At 37.3% G+C, this 14847-nt stretch overlaps 1 protein-coding gene across 1 annotated transcript in view; it reads left to right on the forward strand.

Moving 5' to 3' along the window:
- Nucleotides 1-14847, forward strand: part of PIK3C2G (phosphatidylinositol-4-phosphate 3-kinase catalytic subunit type 2 gamma) — a 199628-nt gene that overhangs the window by 113703 nt on the left and 71078 nt on the right. Inside the window, exons 20-25 of the mRNA XM_009648693.1 lie at nucleotides 694-874; nucleotides 2253-2360; nucleotides 4627-4719; nucleotides 6872-7001; nucleotides 9107-9243; nucleotides 11889-12058. Of these exons, the coding sequence (XP_009646988.1) occupies nucleotides 694-874; nucleotides 2253-2360; nucleotides 4627-4719; nucleotides 6872-7001; nucleotides 9107-9243; nucleotides 11889-12058 (819 nt within the window). The remainder of the gene's footprint in view (nucleotides 1-693; nucleotides 875-2252; nucleotides 2361-4626; nucleotides 4720-6871; nucleotides 7002-9106; nucleotides 9244-11888; nucleotides 12059-14847) is intronic.

Here is a 14847-nt window from a genome sequence, read left to right on the forward strand (position 1 = left end):
GTGAGAGGGTGTGGGGGGGGTGGGGGGGGGGAGGAAGTATGTTTTGGTTTTATTTCTGACTTTTATGTTGGTAATAGCTCCCGTTCCAAAGCTTTTACAAACTTCAGTAGAACTAAGAGCTGAGTTTTTGCTATAGCCCAGCGCTTACCAGTGAGGAAAGGAATAAAGTGGGCTTACTCATTTCACTCTTTTTAGCAGTATAGCCAATTTCAGAAATGTCTCCTCAACTTAAAATAGTGAAAGTTCCTAGAACTGATGATATGTCTGAGACTAAAATGGTCTTTAAATGTACCTCCTAGCTGAAAGATGTGCTTGATTGTGTAAGTGTGCTGGCAGGAGAAAAAAAAAAAGATTAGATTTAGGGGTATATATTTAAGAATGGACTTCAAAAAATACAACTTATTTTCACTTTGTAAACTTTTCTTGCAGAAATAAGAAGCAATACAGGCACTGCACTATGTATAACAATAAGAAATGGCAGGTTCGTATTGATTCAACAGGCTCAGAATCTCATTAGTTATCAAATGGGAGTTGAATACTGCCAACAAATAAACAACTTTTTTTTTCAGTCTCTGCTGCCCAAAGTCACCAAATACAGATTAGTCTGGCATGCATTTATTGTTCCTGCTAGATGTGATATAAAATAAAAGTCAGATTTAGATACACAGATGTTTTTTCCCCTCTTTCCTTCAGGCTGTTGAAGAATGCACAGAATGAAGTTCATTTCAAAATCTGGTATCGGAAACTGCTGGCCGCTCTCCAATTCTGTACTGGAAAAACCCTGAACAATGAGTTTTTTAAGGAGGGGAAACTTATCAGAATTCTGGAAGACATTGCCAAAAAAGTAAAAGCTGCCAGCGACCCAGAAAAAAAGGTTTGTTAAAAAATACCTCCCCTTCCATCTAAGTTTCTTCAGGTAATTTTATTTTTTCTAAGGTGACACCTCTTTCTTATAATGTCCTTTACATAAATGAACCCAAGATTTGACTAAAATTTGTAAAACTTTGTGCTACTCTGAAAACGAGTAAGACACATGTGTTTAATGGGACAACTGCCATCACTATTACTCTTGTGGTGAGCAAATCTTCCGAGCCATTCAAATTCCTTTATCAGTGGTTTCTCGACCAGTCTTGAAGGTGGTCAGAAATAATGGCAACAAAGTTGATGATTAACATTTTACTGAAAGGAACGCTCACATTCAGCACCTCATCCCAAAATATTTGACTCCTACAGAGCTGTGGTATTTCTTGAAAACTTTGCTAAGAGTTGTCCTCGACAGGCTGAACATCCTCATTCCTTAGCAAAGCCAACCAGAGTGGACTGTATTGAATATCTCAAATACAGCATTCAGCAATTAATACTGTACGCGTATCTGCAGAGATGCATTCCTGGCAGTAGAAGGCTTGCAGTTGTCTTCTCCAGCGGGTGCAGCTTTTATATTGCTTAGGTACATTTCCAATTCAAAACTGTTAATTTTCCAAGACTGTTGTTGTTACGTACCTGATGTATAAAACTGCTTCTTGCTGAGATCTCAGCAAGACAGACCAGAAAGGCAAATAAAAATATACCCACCACTGCTGGTTATCATAAAAGTTATCATGAATTCTTTTTGCCTTGTTAAGGTTTCAAAGATTTTCAAAGGATTTTTCAGAAGACTCCCAGTGTTGCTACTGAGAGCAGCAAAGCAAACATGGAAGTAAAAAGACAAAAATATTTGCAAAGAGAAAATTCCTTGTAAAAAAAAAAAAAAAAAAGAAAACAGTAGTGATACATTATACATTACTGATGCATAATTCAGGTTTTAGAGATTAGTCTCAAGGTTGCAGTTACTGTGATGCTGAGAAACTCCTACACCTTGCAGTTAACACACCTACAGTTAGGTGAGGGAGATCAGAGTTGAGGCAACAAGCAACAAATTATGAAGTTGTCCAGCAAGGCAAAAAAGACGTGAGATGCAGAAGAGCAGGTGCAAGGCTAATCAGCCCCTAATGAAGGGTATTGAATCTGAACCTACATGACAGCATGAACTGGTAGTGCATCTAGGCAGAAAAAAAACATGAATGTGGAGTAAAATCACAGTTCTTATTTTTAATAGCTGCGCCTCAGTGTGACCTCATTAGCTGTTATAAGGTTACATGGTTGCTACTAGCTCCAGAAATTGTACTGCTTGTTTAAAATACAGAAAGACAGTCAATGGCTTAAAAGCTGCTGGTATGTTCTTTCTTGTTGCCGTAATGATTCACATGTTACAGGAGGTGTTAAAGGTGGAACTCAACAGGCTTCAGCAGTTCTTCCAGGAGGTAAAGGTTTGTCGGCTTCCCCTGAATCCTGCGCTGGTTGTCCAAGGCATAGAGGCAGATGTAAGTCTAGTTCATACAATGGAGTATGATTTTAAAATTTTTTTTTTTTTTTTTTTTTTTTGTATAAAGGGGGAGAGAGTGAATGGCTGCATTGACTGGGAAATAATCTTATTGGTATTAACCATGAGGCATCTGGTAAACTGATACCTAGCTTAATCCCATTTAAACTGGGGGCCTTTGTTGGAGGCAGAGGTGAAGGGGACTTGGTGGGGTGGGTATGGCATGCATGTCTCACCTTGCGCAGTAGCAGCAGCAGAGATTTCAAACTCTTAAGCAACCTGCTCCCAGCTCAGCTGCCCTGCCACGGTGTTGGGACTGGTAAGGGCAGTCGGCTTCCCTGAAGCTGAGACCTGGTTACCATCCTGCCCAGGATTTTGTCTTATCTAAGACTCTCCCCTGTCTTGTATGGGAGCAGCTAAAGGTCTAGGGATAGCTCTCTTTTTGCTGAGGTAGGACTAGGCACGTGACTGAGAACTGCCAAAATGTTAAATATTCATAGTAACTTATCTGTGTCTATTAGCCCTATTAAAACAGACTTCAGAACAGAGGAAAAAACAATGCTCTTTAGTGTTACTTGACTTGACTTTGACTACAGTACTAATACTCAGTTATTCATTGTTGAGAAATGTTTTAATAAATAATATTATGCCAGGAATAAGCTGTTCCATCTCTGGAGAAGGAAAATGTATCCAGCAGCAGAGAAAACAAACCTGAACGTGCATCTATATTACCGGTTATAGCTGCCTAATTACAGCAATTTGTGCTCTATTTTTGTTCTCTGGCTCATTATCCACAGTGGACCTGATTCTAAGAGGTGTGCTGATCCCTTCAATTGCCTTTGACCTGTGATTCTCCAAGTAATTGCTATTCAGCCTTGATCTGGCTGAGAACAGAGGTCTTCCAGCACCCTGCAGGCTTGGGCCAATTGTGTATGATATAAGTCAGAAGGACTTGAAGCCTGCTGTTTCTTACTGCTTTCAGGCTTTTTGGAAATAATGACTAATGGGAAGGTATCGCACCATACAGTCATGCCATTTATACTACACCAGCTTGGCTGGGCAGATACAAAATGTTTAGATATGAGTATCAGAAGAGATTTTTTTTTTTTTAATTTTTCTTATATCATTATAGGCCATTATCTTGCTATAAATATATGCAGCTTCTTGATTGAACTGTATGTCAGTATAATCATGCAAATCGGAATTTTTAAGTGCTTATAATTGCCTAAATTTAGTTCATTTTGGTATCATCTATTGATTTTACTAGTAGCAAGCACTGCTCCCAGCTCTATCAGTAATGCGTTATCTCACAGTAACCTTTCAAGCACTCATTGAGACATTTCAATTGGCAAAATTCCATAGGGTCAGGATTTTATCATCAGTAACAGCTATTGCACGTGGCAGAGGTATGATTTGGCTAAGACAATATTTGAATGCTTGCACTGTGCTTTGAGATGTTAAGATGAAATGCAAGGGACAGCTGTGTCTAGAAGTGGTTTTGTTCAAATTAGCCTCCATTGCACTCCACCCAATAAGGACAGCAGTAGTTCCTGTGGGGCACTCATTATTTCTATAAATCAGGCCATTAATTTACCATTGTCTCCGGTTGTTTTTTCAGTGGGTGCCCCCCCCCCCTTTTTTTTTAATGACGATAATAATACCACCCTAACTCGCACAGGATTTGCAGTGCTTGGCTAATTAATGCTTTCTGAAGCCCTTTGAGGTCTTCAGGTGCAAGGAGCTGTAGGGCATGAGAAGTCAGAGTTTATGTTTAATTAAGATAAATTCCACATAAAATAGATCATGATTTTCAGAATTTCCTGTATTCTCAGCCAGAGTGAGGTCACCAAAGAAATTAGCAGGTTCTTTGCTTCCGTAAAGATTGCATGATTGGGCAAATTTTTTTTTCAGAAAATAATAGGACCGAAGGCTTTTCAATGCTTTACAGATTCTCATTAGATCAGTCTTATGTACTTTGTCCAGCCAAACTTCATCATTAATAGACCTGGATGACAATGAAAAACAGTACGGAAAATATTACCCATTCATATAATCTGAATATTGAGTGAAACAAATTGTCTGGGAAAAAGAATTTCTCATTTTCCTGACCCAATTAAACAGTCACTAGCATAAAGAATTATTTATTTTTGTTATCAGTGCTACTGAGCAATATTTAAAGATGGTACCTTTTCAGAGGTGTTGTATTAGCCTGCTGTTTTGTATATGTGACACTGTTGTTCTTCTCTCTCATCTTCTTTTCCCTGAAGTCATGTTCGTATTTTACGTCCAATGCTTTTCCATTAAAAATCTCCTTCATCAATGCAAATGCTCTGAGTGGAAACATCAATGTTATTTTTAAGGTACGTTGTTCCTCTAATCTTCAGTTCCTTTTGTATGGAAAATGTTGATTTGAAATTCACTTAATTTATGTTTTAAACCTTGAGCCTGAGAATGTTTGATTTGTCTCTGCTGTTCACTTTTCCCAATTATTTTTGACACGAGAACTTTTAACAGAATATTCTGAGGCAATGCACTGAAGTACCAACTTTTTGATCAGTGGAGAATCAAACAACTTCTTGCAATTTTTTTTCTTAGGGGAGACAACCAGGCTAAAATATGAAGTTTACATTTTAAACCTAGTTTATTTATCACACTGGAGTCAGAGGGCAAGTCTCAGCGAAGGGATACTTCAGAATGGCTGAATCCAGTAGCCTTGTCTGTATGTCTCTAACAAATCAAAATGCTGGAATGTTAGAGACTGCATTTGCTACAAAGAACTAATTCTGCCCTATCAGCCAGCATGGGAGAATGGGCTGAGGAAGAGGGAGGCAGAGGGAATAGCAGAGGAGCTCTGTGGATTTACTTGAAGGAGCTGACTCTGAAAGTAAATTCTGGTTTATTTTCCATTTGTCACCTTCAAAGCTTCAGACTTCAGGTCAGTGCTGTGTCCATCCGTGGAAGACAATATGCGCAATCTAAAGTTACTTTCAGAAGAGCAAAAGTCGTCCATAACAGTGGATGCTGTTTTCAGAGAACACTGAAGTTCATAAAATGGCTGATGGATACAAAATGGTCAGTGTTGCCAAAAACATTATTCTTAGATCTTTTGCAGTATCATGTTCCAAACCAGAAGCCTAAAACTTTATGAAAATAAATTTAAAAAAAAAAAAGATTTCTAGGCCGTCTTGAATTAAATTGACCTTTAGAGCAGCTGTGATTCTCAGGAATAGAAGTATACTTTCCAGGCAGGTTAGGGGGAGGCTAGCAACATTAAGTTTTTCTGAACATTTAGAAGGCTGGTTCTTACGCTATTTCATCTGAAAATCAATGTTAAATAGACAGGTTTCTACTTACTTGAGCAACTTCAGCAAATGCCTGCCCACGCAGCATTTAAACATTTGTGCTGGTTTTACCTAGACAGAATTTTCCCTGCTCAGTAGCGTTCACCAACCAACCAGCTGTCCAGCTGCTGTAGAAGCATTATAGCTGACATCACCTTCACCTGCCAGCAAACCATTGTGTTAAAGTGTCTTTTACTTGTACTATAGTTCCATTGTTTGTTTATGATGGATAATGCATATGTAAAATGATAAGCACTGATACCGTACTAAATTGTCTACTGATTTTATACATGAGGGAAGATAATTGGAGAGAATAAGATTTTTCTCAGGTTTAGGTACTAAGAAGACTTAATTGGAGTTAAGATTACCTTTAAATGGAAGATAAACATATTTTGATTTTTTTGTTAAAGGATAGTTCATAGCATTAAATGTCTGTATTTTGGAATGCTTATATAAAAAGAGTGTAATAAAACAATAAAGCACTTAAAACCACCAGTAAAAGTCACACATATTTAAGGTGAGGTGGGGAGGAGGAAACAAAAAAAGCAGGGCTTTTGTTTTCACAGGCCATTTACTCAGCCATGGTTGAAGATAATCTCTTCATTACCTCTTGTGGCTACAATTAAAGCCCCATTTCACTAAGACTGTTGTTTGACCGACTCCATGGGGAGATCAGTCAACACTGCATCACTGCTTGAAACTGAATATGAATCATGTCATGGATAAAATATAAATGCATGATAAAATTCCCCTTCAGCCTGCTGCAAATACCAAGTTGTGAAGCTTAACATTAGACAAATGCTGTCATTTTTGAAAAGGGATCTAGCATTAGGTAGACTTTACGAAATGTAACTAAATTAGGATCCTACCTCCGGATTAAATTTTCAAACTCTAATAATTACATAGGAATAATAAGCAGAAAGGCTGCAGTTAATCAGGGAGCATTTGTTACTATCTCAGGGGCTGCCAAAACTGTTTCTGCCTATGTGTGCCATTTACTCTGTCCTCTTCTGACGCAGAAAGATAAGTAGCAACTTTGAAGAAAAACAAGAGGGATTTACTGTAAAATGAACATAGCTATTTTGGTGAGGGAAAAAATCCAAATGAAATAGGAAGTTATTTCTCTCTGGTATTGAAGGAGAAACATGGATTTCTTGTGCAATTTTCACAGATAGGTGATGATCTACGTCAAGATATGCTGGTTCTGCAAATTATTCGAGTGATGGACAGCATTTGGCTCCAAGAGGGACTGGATATGCAAATGATTATTTATAGGTGTTTATCTACAGGAAAAGGCCAAGGTCAGTTTTACATTATGCAAGTTACCTGTATTACTTTATTCATATCTCATGTAAACAGCAGTATACAAAAATTTTCCTGTTAACTTTTCTTTTCATAGGTGTCTTATTTATCTTCCCTCTTAAAGAAAAAAAATGCTCAGATTTTCTGTTACTCAGGCCCTAAATTCTGTATACTTCCCTACTCCTGAATGTTCATTTTATTTATTCATTGTGCCTCTCCAGAATAAGTACAACCAAACTCATTGAATTTCGTAGCAGCTTAGGCTAGAATTTTCCAAAAGCCTCAACACCATCAGCTTGCACCAGATTTTTAAAAGTAACTTCACACATCAAAAAAAGAGCATTGGAGAAAATTGGCCACAGCTAGTAAAGTTATAATCCAGTTTGAACCTGCATAGATGCTTAAATGAACCTAGATGCATGTGGCTACGGAAAGTACCTGTAGACAAGTGATGACAGCTTTGCAGTGTTATTTTGAAATATTACTCTTGTGATATATGCTGCTTAGGGCAGGCCTGACTCATCTGAAAGCTTTATTTCTCTCTTTTATGGTTGTTATAGCAGAGCTGTAGCAGGGATACCAAATGCTTGCTAAAGAAATTTACTGACAGCAATAAGCTTACTATTTTTTACTGACTCTCCAAATCTTTTACTGAAAATAATCCTTGCACAAATACAAGACTGATGTATCCAGATTACCTGCTGTACAAAAACTACCAGAAAAAGAATTCATTGCTTTCTGAGCCACAAAGAGGAAATGAGAGAGGATGAATGATCTGAAGATGCTAGGAGAAAGTATAGATGAGTTCACACACATGATGGGTGGTTAAGGTGACCTGAAAAAGACTCCTCCTTTCTTTGTGGGGATGGGAGTCAAAGCTTGAAGGCTTCTGCTTCAAAGGCAAATAATATAAGCATACCATTTCTGAACATAATATTATAGTCTCTCTCATATACTAACATTTAATTTGATTTTTGCCAAGAAAGATGCAGGGATCACCTGCAAATAATATTCCCTGCCTGACAGTCTGCACCATAGCAGCAGAAAGCCTCTCGGGGTCTGACAGGTTCTCCTCACAATATCTTTCCTTATAAGATACAGAAGTGTTAATACAATTGCTTTACAGTTAATGATTAAGGATAAAAGGACCAAATGACATGCCAGTGGCCCATACAGGACATGTGCTGAAGTAGCCTTGTGCACCCAAGTCTTCCAAGTCCTAGGCTAATGACTTGCTCCATGGGCCACCTTTTCTACACAAGGAGATATCAGATGATAATTTCACAGTCATGGGAACACAGCAATCACTTTTCATATAAATTTGAAAAGCAAATAAAGCACTGGTAGGATCCCACTTTCCAGACATGGTACAGTAGAGGAGCCTGTTAACAACCGAAATTGTTAGAGGAAGCCCTTCCTGTAACGCAGAGTTGTGGGATGACGTGCCAGGGGACCACACACAGGGACAGGGACAGAAGGCCGGCGAGCCAGGTCTCAGTTCCAAAAAAAGAATTAAGTGCATGCATGCAGTAGAAGCAGAGGATTCAGCTGAAGCATTGCAAAATGCTTGGCTTCTCTCTGCATTTCAAAGTCCCAGTTTATGTCATCTGGGATCAGACTAATTTCTGCACTGTCTAGTATCCTTTCTCCCAGCTGTGATCAGCATCAAATACTGCAGAAAAATTTGTGTAGCACTCTTGACAATAAACACGTATGAAACAACTTTATATTTCATAATAAATATCTGATCCTATTTTTACATATATTTTTGTTGTTTGATTACATATTCTACCCACTTTGAATCTTGCTAAATTGTTGGCCTTGGTACCTTGAGGCAGTGATTTCCACAGTATCGTTATTGGTGTTTTTATTTCTCATTTGCAGATATGTGACTTTTTACTAAGTGCCCTTTGTTTTTCACGTCCAAAGAGAAAGAGAAAAACTATCCTGATCTATATTTTCTGCTGCCTTCATTATTTTACAAGCTTTTAAGCATGTATTTTTTCTGCATGGAATGATCCAACAATAGGCAATATGCATCGATGGTCTTCATATCTTTTTAAAGTTGAAGGGTTTTCATGTGAACTCTTTTCTATCTGATTAGGATTGGTACAGATGGTGCCAGATGCTACCACACTAGCGAAGATCCACAGGGAGTCTGGTCTGATAGGACCATTGAAAGAAAACACAATTAAAAAATGGTTCCGTCATCACCATCCTCTGGAATCAAGTTACCAAGAGGTAACATCATAATGAAGCTTATTATACATTTCATGTTTTACCATGGGAAAAAAGAAACCAAATGGCGGTGAGCAGCAAAAACAAATGACTTGGACATAAGACAGACAAGTCACAGGCATAGAAACCAGGCAATTGACTTAAATACCACTCTCTTTCTATGGAGATATTGCTCTGGATCAGGTGCATTGTAATACATTTTCTATAAAAATGAGTCACAGAGATGTTTTGAAGTTTAGTAGTACAGCGAAGAGAAGCTGAAGTAGAAATTAAGTATTGAACTCAAACCCATTTATTTTTTAGGTCAGCTCTCTAAATACCTTATTTTATATAAACCATGCAAAGTCTTGGTGGATTTTCTGTATGACCATGTCAATACTATCAGAGTTTTAGAAAGCTGTTTTATAAAACTACCTAGTCATATGACACATAAGACCATGCTTTTTATATCCCATTCTGGGATACCATGTGATGCATCTGATTTTATGAAACTAGACATCGTGCATGAGCCAAAAAATTGGAAATTTTATTTATAGAAACAGAGGTTTCCTAAGGAACTCTTTGTACTCATTCTTTGTTGTCTGAGCATGTTCTGAGGCCCACAAAAAACTTCTAATGTTTGTGTTGCTGGGACAATTTTTAAAACCCTACCTCATTAGTAACCAAAAATTTTAAAGGGAGCTTTGAGTGTTTACCAGTCTGAAAATTTATTAGTAGAAGTATAGCATCAATATGTTTGATAAACTTTAGTAATTTTGTAATTATTCCATAGGCATTTGTTCATCCACATTTTCAGTAAGAGCACTTGAAATCCTAGTATATCATCTTGATTCAATCAAACAGGGACAATCTGTACAGAATTTTTTTTTACAAGTTTATATGTTTACAGTGTTATGATAGAAGTGCAGCCAACATTTCAACTGAAAAGTGAGGTACTATTAGTTATTGATTGAAAACTTGATTTCTTGCTGCTGCTGCTGTTTGTAAAAAGTACCATTAATATGGAATATTCTAAAACCAATTTCTACCCATTTTCTTTCAATTTTTTGAACATATAAAATACAGCCAGATCTGATTGCATAGGGCGTGAATAAAATTACTACTCTACATTCACCTTGCACTTGCTGGTGAATGAAGCTTTATGTTTTACTCCTTAATAATTTTTCACTCATACAATACTGTTTCTAAGGTGCTCAAAAAACTCATGCAGAATAAGCTTTAATATTCTCATTTTACAGTTGGGTGAACAAAATCACAGAAAGCTTAGGTGTTTTATCCAAGGTCATCAAAGTGAGTAAGTAGTACAGTTAGACATAAAATTCACCAAACTCTTGTGCTGTGGCCTAACTCTTCCACAGTGCTGTCATCCGTATCAGCATCCTCCATCTACAGGGAAATCCTCAGCACCAAAGTAATGATTTACATTGGATAATGTAGGTTTTGTCCAAAACCATAAAGATCACAGAACAGGATTGTTTGGGTTTCTATATAAATGAATCACATTGTGATTGAGATTCACAGGAGGTTAAGACTTCCAAATAAGGACTGCATTTTCAGGTCTTAAACTGTAGTAGGTAAGATTAGAAAAAGACAAAAGCTATTCCTTATGCTCTGGGGTAGAAGAGTGTTCATCATTTGGATAGGAATAACTCTCCCCTGAGAGGACACTGCATTTGTGTGCTGTGAAAGATATTGGGTAGATTCTTCTACTAGAAGAAGTTGCAGTTTTTAAATACTTCACACAGAAGTTAGCAGAATACCTGGAATCCACCTATGAGTGTCTGGTGAGCGGATCATTAGCTTGTACATTTTCCGATGTCAGCCATGGGCTCGTTTTTGGCAAAGAGAAATGCCACAATATAATACTGTAAGGAGATTCACGAGATATATCTGAATGAGCCAGTCTACTTACACAAAGCAGACTAACCGTGAAAGTACACATCTCCACCACGTGTAAGAGCATCAGAGGAGTAGGTTGTATAAACATGACTGCTAGACTGGTTTTTGGTTTAATCACTCTCTTGGGTCTCTCTGCGTGACACTAGCTTTGATTCCATAGTCTATTCAGATTCGCAGATGCTATGAGCAGAAAACAATTTAGCCTTTCTTTGTTTCAGTTCATTTCTGTAAAATGGGGTTTAATTCTTTGGGATGGAATATTGTGAGACTTGATTAATTAGGATTTGAGAAAGGCAATTGAGTTCTGGAGAAAAAAAGACCCATGTCGGTACAGAACAATATGGTGGGTGTAAAATAACTTTTCTTTACAAAACAAATGGTTAAATTTGTGGATTTCCAACTAATTTCCAAACAATCATTTTTACAATATACATGCAGGCTATTGAACAGAAAATGTCAGCTTCCTGCCAAGAAGCTTGCTTTTCTTAAGTACATTTCACCTTAGAAGTTTTTCACAGAATTCCACGTATCTGTAAAACACAAGGTGAAAACCTCATGCATAATTTTTTTCTTGCATTCTAACTTTGAAATTTGTGTCTTACTTATACATTCCGATGAACACCCATCTGTTAAAATTTTAGCAACATGCATAGCATTTGTAGAGCTACAACTTCTGGGTTTCTTGTTAGCATCACAAACAAATAACATCTCTGAATATTTCCAGTAAGTGCTTTTGTTTTACTAACTAGGCAATAAGGAATTTCTTTTATTCCTGTGCTGGCTGGTGTGTTGTTACCTTCATTCTGGGAGTCTGTGATCGACACAGTGACAACATAATGCTGACAAATGCTGGACACATGTTCCACATAGATTTTGGAAGATTTTTAGGTCACGCGCAGACATTTGGAAGCATAAGAAGGTTAGTATCTATAGTAACGCACATATTAAACTTTAAAGCAGTGTTCTGAAATTTCACAGTCTTACCAACACCCATGGAAAAAAATAGAAATAAGATTATGGTTTTTTTCCTTTCTGAATTGTGCAGAACAGCATCTTTTCATTGTTGACAAAAGCTCTAAAAAATACATGAATGACTGGAAAAGGAATTAAAATGAGATGTTGGAGATCCCCTTTCAGTCTGTTTGGTCAGATATTTGAATGATGCAATTCAGTAGTGACCAGAACAGTAGACTGGCCTATGCCAAAATAATTCTGACGTCCATTGTTTTTTTCTAACAGAGAAGTATTCCTATAATGTATCCAAAACCATAGATACATCTAATTAACCACTTTCTTTTTATTCTTTTTATTTTATCTTATATCTTATTATATTTATTATATCTAATATCTTATTATTATTTCTTTTTATTCGGAGAAGTTTCCAAACAGACATGGAGAATGATTACATTATGCCTCTGTGTGTAAAACTGTAAATTTTTTCTTTATCCTTTGAAGTTTTACATCTAACCACACTGAGCTCAGGGGCTGTTTTGCAAATGTCTGATTTTACCTAAACAAGACTGTGGCTTTTCCCTGTTTGTATCTATCTGTGATATAACTATCCCATGATAAAGATAAATAAAATAGCGTGAGCATCTATTCTAGTTCCTAATGTGAACGTACTATGGAGGAATGAATTGGGTTGGAATAAGAATATAGGATAATGCTGGTATGTGCAAAACACAAAGAAGCTGTTAAAGAAGAGTAGAGAATGGATAAATGATCCCTAATACTGACAAGATGAGTTGGGGGTGGGGGGGTGGGGGTGGGGTGTCTTGCCTCTGTGTTTCCTAATAATTTCCAGAACTAGTCCCAGAATTAAGTTTGAGTTAATTGTTCCTTTCTTTTTTCTTTTTTTTTTTTAAGCTGTCTTTTGACTATTCTAGACTATCTCAGTGTGTTAGACAGAAATAACAGCGTGGGAGTATTGATACGAAGGAAGCTGATGGGGCTAATAAGTACTTCTAAGCCAGGCAGTCAAAAGATTTAGTTGCAGTGCTCAGAATTATCATCAATCATTCAAGATATGCTCCCTTAATCCTACTTATTTGCTGTGGAAAGAATAAAGCAGAACACAGTAAAAAAAAAAAAAAAAAGATGCTCATGCACACTCTGAGACAAGTGCTGCATCCCTGACTCCAGCAAACCTCCTTTTGGAGCCTAACAGGAATTTCCATGAGCGGTAGCTTTACAGGACCAAAGAATTATCTAGTTTGTATGACAGCATGAAACAAATATAGGGGGGGACACAACAACCAAATTTAAACAGAAGTCATGTAATAGTAATCGTAAAAATAGATGTCAATTTTACTGTTTTACAACTCAGTCATACTACATCTTCTTATAAAGTCTAAGAAGATTACTTAAAATATAGTCACTTCCATAAACAGCAGCCATTTTTTCCTGTTTCTCCATGCTTTTAAACTATAAGATAAAATAATACATTTTAGGACCTCCATTCATGGAGTGCCCTCGTTGTTCTTTAGTAAATCAAGGGCTCACACTTATCAATAGGTAGTCAACATCATGGGACAATGGTTGTCTTCCTCATACCTACATGCAACTGGGCAGATACAATATTAATGACTGTAGTTCTCATGAGCTGTATGCACCTTCATGAAATGCAACATATTATTTGTAACACAGGAACACAGGGATATCACATTTCTACATCCCATAAATTTCAGGCTGTCTCAAAATTTGAAACCGTTAGTGCCGTGTCTAGTCATTCCCACAAGGCAAGTCCTGAAATAGGTTTAGTCTCTGTTTTCTTTAACAGCTGTTTATATTAGATTTTTATTTGAGTTCTTATTAGATATTTATGTGAGTTCTTTGTACCCCTAACAATATCATAGCCCTAAAATAATATTGATAAAACAGCAGCACAATGCTTTCAAATCTTTAGAATTATTAGTGCTGACCATTAGGGGTTTGCACAGTAGATGCTATACACATACTTGTGAAGTTCTATAGGGTGGCTTTAAAGAATGAAAAGTATCTAATACAAATCCCCATATATGCAATTGGTCTTTACATACATCAGAAAAACAAACCTTTGAGTTTTCTTAATGGAATCTATGCAAATGAATGAAGGCTTGTAAAAATGGAGTCCATGTCTGAACTGTTTAAAAGTCATTCCTTTCAGAATGTAGAATGTCAGAATGCTTGCCACAGCTGTCTACTTTCTGTTTTCAGGGAGTGCTTTTTGCCATTAACAAACTTATTCCTCACAAAGCTTCGTGAGGATATGTCCTCTCTAGTGTTCTGCATATGGAGCATTTCTTCTGATGTAAATAAAGTGAAAGGCATACACAGGCTTTGAGAATCACACAGAATCATAGAATCATAGAATGTTTTGGGTAGGAAGGGACCCCTAGAGGTCATCTAGTCCAACCCCCCTGCAGTGAGCAGGGACACCACTAACTAGATCAGGTTGCTCAGAGCCCCGTCCAACCTGGCCTTGAATGCTTCCAGGGATGGGGCCTCCACTACCTCTCTGGGCAACCTGTTCCAGTGTTTCACCACCCTCATTGTAAAGAATTTCTTCCTTATATCTAGTCTAAACCTACCCTGTTTTAGTTTAAAACCATTACCCCTTGTCCTGTCACAGCTGGCCCTACTAAAAAGATTTTCCTCCCCTTTCCTATAGGCCCCCTTTAGGTACTGAAAGGCCTCAATCAGGTCTCCCCGCAGCCTTCTCTTCTCCAG

Source organism: Egretta garzetta, unplaced genomic scaffold, assembly GCF_000687185.1.
Source record: "Egretta garzetta isolate BGI_Z169 unplaced genomic scaffold, ASM68718v1 scaffold81, whole genome shotgun sequence".
Taxonomy (NCBI): Eukaryota; Metazoa; Chordata; class Aves; order Pelecaniformes; family Ardeidae; genus Egretta; species Egretta garzetta.